Source organism: Leptinotarsa decemlineata, unplaced genomic scaffold (genome assembly GCF_025532065.1).
Source record: "Leptinotarsa decemlineata unplaced genomic scaffold, Ldec_3_MD MMD2_tig00026282_RagTag_RagTag, whole genome shotgun sequence".
Taxonomy (NCBI): Eukaryota; Metazoa; Arthropoda; class Insecta; order Coleoptera; family Chrysomelidae; genus Leptinotarsa; species Leptinotarsa decemlineata.
In genome coordinates, this window is record NW_027412668.1 from 18426060 (window position 1) to 18433171 (window position 7112).

The window sequence follows — 7112 nt, forward strand, 5'->3', positions numbered from 1 at the left end:
TCAATACTTCACCCTTTGTATGAAAAAAATTTCACATTTCTCATAAAATTGAGAATAAACCTTGCAGGTCACCAGAATTTTTTGCAGGTTGGGTCTATCAGATATGAATCTCGACCAGATTATTCATTTTCGACAAAAAAAAATTTCCAACACCCACCCAAAAGTTTCAGAATTCTCAAAAAATTTAAAATACATTTTGCAGGTCGTCAGAAATTCCTGCAGTAAGTCAACTGAAAAAAATGGGAAAGAAGCATAATCATTACAGTAATACAAAATAAAATTAAAAAAGAACTACGCAGGTAATTCAAGACGGCGTTCTATAAATGGCTGCAATAAAAAACCTTGAGAAAAATCTTACAGCACTATCTTAACGAGTGTCTACGTTAATAAAGTTATATAATCTGTTATAAATAAGAACGTATATGGAGATTATGTTGAATCTCTCCTACAACTACCACATCGAAGCACTGTTCAAGGCATCATTGATTACAAACCACTCATAGTATAATAATTACTGATTCAGGGCTTTAATCGGGATGAAAAACCACTGCACGCAATTCATAGTGGTGATCATTCAGGACAATATTTTTTGTCAATGTAAATATTCCTCGTAACTTCAACTTCAAAGTTTAAACTTCCACAGTCTGCCAATTTACTATATTTTTATAATCATGCTGATAATTACCATGGTAGTCAAAATTTTAGACTCGATACAATAATCTCAACACTTTCACATTCACTAGCTCATGAACTTCCGGCACGGAAATTTGACATGTTCCGTAGGACTCTTTCGAGGTACCACATCCACCAAAACTCATGACCGACATCACCTTATTGTTTATTTTATGATTGTTTTTTGTTACAAATGAATCTTTTTATTTTTTATATACCGATTTTTTTTTAATCTGTTTCAAGACACCACAAAAAAAGTAGAATATATACTTCTCGTGGAATATGCAAGACTTAATCTGTATCTCAACAGAATCTTTATAAGCCCAGACAAGCATATCAAGTTTACAAACATAGATTGCACTGCCAATTTGACGCACTTATAAAATGTATATTAATCTGTGGTATTTGTAGAAGACTATATAGCCTTCTACAAGAAAAGTCGAGCAATTTGTTGAGCAGTCTGCTGCAGTTACTACTGTTATACATTGCTCCGATCTATTTTTTGGTAAAGTTCATTGATGATTCAGATACATTAATATGGTATTTTTGTAATCCAATGTCTATAACCTGTAATATTGTGTAAAACTCATATATTTTATAAATATAACTTCACAATGATTCATTTCATAAGGTTTCAACCATACTCAGATGATAAAGGATTCCAACAGTTTTTGTGAAAGGCAAAATAAATGTTTTTTTTTGAACCATGAGTTTTTGCATTATAAATAGTCTGAATATACTCTCAATCTACAAAATTTCAATGTCATTTTCTCAAAAAAATAAATAAAACAATTTGAATATAATAAAAGTATATTTTGAATATTTTCAATTTTTTTGGTGCTTCAATTCCAATATTTATGTTGGTCTACCTGATAACAAAGACGGAATTTTTTTCTACTATATGGTTGCCATCTGACTTGTCCGTTTCTCTCAAGTCACTGAGAAACACTGAAGCCTCATGGGTTCATTGAGTTTTCCTCCCATCTTTTTTATGACATCCATTTCAACAATATTGTGCCCTGTACTAGTTTATACTTCATTATAGATCATTTGTAGACTCTCGTGTAACAGTCTTCACATCCACTATGTAAACTCTTTCGTCGCGTCATGGATAAATCTAATTTCCACAATTTCCTGGGTATTTTTATCTTTTTTTTACAGCAGGTTTCCATCATTTGTTCAATTTGTACTCTTTGTCAAACTAGAGAAACATTCTTCCAATAAACTTTTTCGAATGCATTCCAATATTTTTTTGTGATTTCAACCATTCTTTTCTGTAGTCACACTCCATTGGAATTTCTAGGTTTCCTCTATCAGATCCTTATAAAACGATTCAGTTGTACTCTCTCGACGCGCGTTTCGTCACACAAATTTGAGTTCTACTTCCATGTATCTGATGGAGCCTGAAACAGTTATCTTCAAAATTAAAAGGGGTATATTTTTAGGAAAGATTAGTTTTTGGGGAAAAACTTTCTGGTTTTCACTTCTCTATCTTCATACAAAAATTGTGGGGAACTTCCAAAGGAAGAAAGTGATTAAGTTCATGCATAGAAGTTACTTTCAAATACAAACTGAAAGAATTCCGAAACAACTACTTTCACACGAACATTGAATTACACAATTTTTTTTTTCAAAACAACTACTTTCATATGAACATTGAACTATGCGAAAATTACTTTTTCCTACTCAGTTTGTATTTCAAACATTCGTTATGGAATTGAATCAGATACCATTCATAGGAACGCTACAAAATATAATATATGAAAAAGTTATGTAGTAAACTTTTACTTACATGGAACACTATCATCCTCAATGGCAGACTACTAATTTTCAGAATGAGACACTCGTCTTATTACCTCATCAGCTTTGTTCTGGATAATAGTAAAAGACGAAGCAATCATTTAAGTAATGATATTTTGACTTTGTCACAGATGAGACAAATCTACTCATTGATTTGCTTCTGATAAGTATTGTTTCTTTATCATTTTTTTCAATTGTTTATATTTTTTTTGTTTTTTTATATTCCGAGCACTATAAATCATTCTCATAGAAACTGTTGTCAAATTGAATCTGTTTCTGTTTTAAAAGACAGTGTTCCACGTAAGTGAAATATTATAGTGTAACTGTTGTTTAGCATTCCTTAACTGAAGTTTGAAATCCAAACTGAATAGGAAAGTTATTTTCATATAATTCAATGTTCATATGAAAATAGTTGTTTCTTTTATGTAATTCAATGTTTGTGTGAGAGTAATTATTTCAAAAGTACTTTTTCTTTCGTGTAATTCAATATTCCTGTGGAAGTAGTTGTTTCGCGAGGGCTTTTTCTTTCAGTTTGTATTTGAAAGAATCTTCTTTGCATGGATTACAAATCTTTGTAAAGAGTTTATTTTGAACTTAATTGCATTCTTTCTCCCTTGCTTTGGAAGTTCCCCAAGTTTCCAAGCAGTGGAAGCTAAAAATCTCATCTTCAACTTTTTCGAATATAGGAAAAGAAATAGGTACAGAATTACCATTTCATTTGGGAGGTATATTATGGGTTGATTGGGGTTTTTATAAAGACTCTTTCAATTTTTCCCAAGAAACAAGGAAATTCAATCTTTACAAAAAATGTATGAACATAAAAATACTACAAATGCAGAGAAACAACTTTAAAAATTATTCATTTATTTAATTCATTTCAGTCATAATATGAGAAGAAAATCTAAGTAAATCAGAGATAATTCAAAAGTTTGTAAAACTTATTAATTCGAACGAAATGAGAATCCTTTCAAGTCTGAACTGCAGTATTATTATAAAGTAAGATGGCATGCGGTGTGACAACAAAGGTTGCAATTTATTATGAGATATCTTTATTAATGGCTTTATTTGAAATTTTAATTTAGCATTAATTTCTATTTCAATCAAGATTGAAAATGAAGTTTTACTAAATACAATTTTTAGCCCTTATGGGGATATAAATAAATATATTAGTGTACTATATTGTACTATTGTAAATAATATATTAGTGTACTATATTGTTTCAGTGAGTCAAATCCTATTGCTAAATCCAAAAATATAAAAAGGCAACACTGTTGCCTTTCTTTCATTTCGAGTCGACTTTTTTCATTATATTTCAACTTATTTTCAATTTTTTCTGACATTTCAACTTTGTCCTCAAGATCTGGTTTTTTCATTTGAGAAAAACATTGTGTTTTCAATTCAACCTTCTCATACATTCGAGAAAGCAAAATTCTTCAACAAGTAAAAAATATCAATAAAAATAACTTCCTTACGCTTCTGTATATTGGAGTTATTACAGTAAGTGTACAAAGGGTAAAAGTAATCCAGTCAGATTGTCTAGAATGAAGCATTTTCAAAATTAGAAGTTTTATGTGGTTGCTTATTATTGTATGATTTAGTTTTTTCATTATTGGTTATTTTTCATCTCTACCAAACTAGGAACTGATGTTTGTTTTAAGAATACAGCTATTAATAAGAAATACCTCTCATAATGCAGACTTTTCTGGTCACGCTGCAGATTAAAAAAGGCATACTAATGAGATCAGAGACCAAAATTAAGCAGTATTTCTGAAGGAACCCACAATTCAGAACTTCAAAATGATTTATAATATTTTATTATCCAAGGAAATTGTCCCTAGAAGAATTCCTATAATGGTTGTATCACAGATAATCAAAACATTCATCACACAATGTTTCCACAGTGAGAATACAATTCTCAAAATCATGAAAAATAAACAGTTCATTGAGACATTGAGTAACCAGCATAAGCCTGTTCAGAGATGAAACGAGACTTATAAGGTGATTATAAAAATATATTAAAATAATAATAAATACACACAATACAAGTGTATATATAAACTCACATGAAAAAGTAGAAAGTCAAATATGGAAAAGTTTCAAGATGAATATAATGAAGATGTAGCAGTCAAAAACAATCATCAAGTCTGATGACATCCTCTTTGGATCCTTTGAATATACATTTCAAATAGCAGTTTATTAATGTTGAAGTAATGTGGATTCTGATTCTCGTTCAGACCTGGAGAATATTGAGGATGATATTGAGGCATGTTGAAATTTTGTCTAGGTTCTATTGTTGATCCAGACCCTGGCAAATTAGTTCCATAACCTGGTGGTCCTGGACCCCATTCAACAGGATTTGAAGGTGTATTTTCCAATAACATTGGGTTATTGATGTGAAGATTATTTATTCTTTTGGACAAAGGCATAAATTCAACTTCCTCTTCTAGATGATGTCGTCCTCGTTTCCTGCAGTGTAAGAAATAATCTAATTAGTTGACTCAAAATTACTGCCTTATGAAAACGATAAATTAAAAAAGTGTAATATAGAAAAACAATACTAACCTAATCTGCGCCATCACTAATTTTATATCAGTTTCACTCTTGTCAATAATGGAGAGATTTAGGAAAAATATTTCTAAGTCGAAAGAAATATTTTGCTATTAAACACTGACAGAGGTATTAAGTTTATACAAATAGTAGTAGTTACTTATCACTTGTCATCTTGTCAATAATTGTTGAGAGTGTAATAAATTAGTTTTATATATACATTCCTGACAAGTTCATAGACACAGAACACGTTTAATGGATTTTCTATTTCAGGTTATGGATTGGATTAGAGTGGAGCTTAGACAAGAGAAGGGTCTAAGGAGTGGAGCAATGCTGTCAACGTTATGTTGATATGTTTGAAACTCAACAGTCTTGCTAGGTTTCAAGATGACCAATTCATACTGTAGAAAACTAAACAATTATATATATTATGTCTATATTGAAATATCTATGATTCAGGCTGAACAAAAAACGTCTTGTTCTGTGTGTTTGATCCTCACAAGGAGTATTTTCACAACGTTTCGGAAGGGTCTCATATGTCATATTCTGGTTTTGTCTGATGGAGTTTAAAACTAGACTGATTAACTCGAACTCTGTTTCTTAATTCATTTACAAGGGGGGTTGGTACTATTTACCTGGGTTGATCCTACTACCTGTGTAGTAGGATATATATATATATATATATATATATATATATATATATATATATATATATATATATATATATATATATATATATATATATATACACACTTGTATTGTGTGTATTTATTATTATTTCAATATATTTTTATAATCACCTTTGATCCCACTTGACATTGTCAGCCAAAAATTTTTATCAACTGTCATTATTTCATGTTTTTCTATCTGTTTTTGAACCTTTTTATATTTTATTCTCACGTTAGTAAGTTCTCCATATTTATATATTTATTACAAGAAATATAATCTTATTATTGTAGTTGTCCTGACGAAGGTGTGAAATATACCGAAAGCTTGACATATAACAAAGAGTTTTCTTTGTACCAGCCCAGCTATTGACTGCAACCTCACGAATTGAACCGATTTATAATTAATCCAGTCACTAATTATTTCAGACAAAACCAGAAGATGACATATGAGACCCTTCCGAAACGTTGTGAAAATACTCCTTGTGAGGATTAAACACACAGAACAAGACGTTTTTTGTTCAGCCTGAATCATAGATATTTCAATATAGACATAATATATATAATTGTTTAGTTTTCTACAGTATGGATTGGTCATCTTGAAACCTAGCAACACTGTTGAGGTTCAAACATATCAACATAACGTTGACAGCATTGCTCCACTCCTTAGACCCTTCTCTTGTTTAAGCTCCACTCTAATCCAATCCATGTTCACTGTGGTTCTGGCGTTGAATTTGGTCATTATTACGCCTTGGTCAAATACGAAACGGACTGGTTTAAGTTTGATGATAGTCATGTTCTGGTTCTGGCGATGTATTGAATCTGTTGGAGCCTCTAGAGACACCCTACATTTTATTTTATGAGAGAGAGAGGACATTGGCAGATCAAGATCTTCAGACGATGTGGTGCTGCAGGTTTCTCCGGGTTTTCCTGGAGCTGAAAAAGCAAATGCGCCACTGGAATCAATGAAGTCGCCCTGGAGCACCAAATAATTTTTATTGTTGTTTTTATTTCACCGATATTATCATATCAAGTACTTTTTTCATATTTTGTCTTCAATCGAGGTACTGACGATGGCCAACATTCTGAAACAGATGTCTACCAGTGGCTCTTAAATAGAAATCAATATGGAAATGATCATAATGGTGCCATATTAATCCTATTCATACATTCTCAATATTCGTTGTCTCATTGATTCACTAATATATGTTTACATACATGTACGAGTCAGCTATTTTTAGTTTCCCGTATATTTATCCTTCAGTAAGATTTTCAATGACATCATTCGGAGATCACAAGATTTCAGAACACCAGAACATTTGCGAATTGAAATTCATAATTGATGGGTGAAATGAATTAGTAAAATCATATGTGAACTAGGGTTATTATTGTTAAAAAATAGGAGATAGGGGTACACAAGTGTGTACT

The 7112-nt window shown here is 31.0% G+C and overlaps 2 protein-coding genes across 3 annotated transcripts in view; both read right to left on the reverse strand.

Annotated features, from left to right (window-relative positions):
* The window catches only part of LOC111505089 (uncharacterized), a 312186-nt gene that overhangs the window by 64772 nt on the left and 240302 nt on the right, over window positions 1-7112 (reverse strand). The window lies entirely within an intron of this gene.
* On the reverse strand, window positions 1465-5281 carry LOC141484708 (uncharacterized). Of its 2 annotated transcripts, XR_012466749.1 has the most exons (3): window positions 5035-5281; window positions 4536-4938; window positions 1465-2075 (listed from the first exon to the last, which is right to left on the reverse strand). XR_012466749.1 is itself a non-coding variant. In XM_074179964.1 (2 exons), the coding sequence occupies exons 1-2, from the start codon at window positions 5046-5048 to the stop codon at window positions 4611-4613; spliced, it is 342 nt and encodes a 113-aa protein (XP_074036065.1). In that variant the 5' UTR covers window positions 5049-5281; the 3' UTR covers window positions 3320-4610. The 2 variants fall into 2 exon arrangements, 1 of the variants encoding a protein (XP_074036065.1); XM_074179964.1 differs by lacking the exon at window positions 1465-2075 and having other exon boundaries at window positions 3320-4938.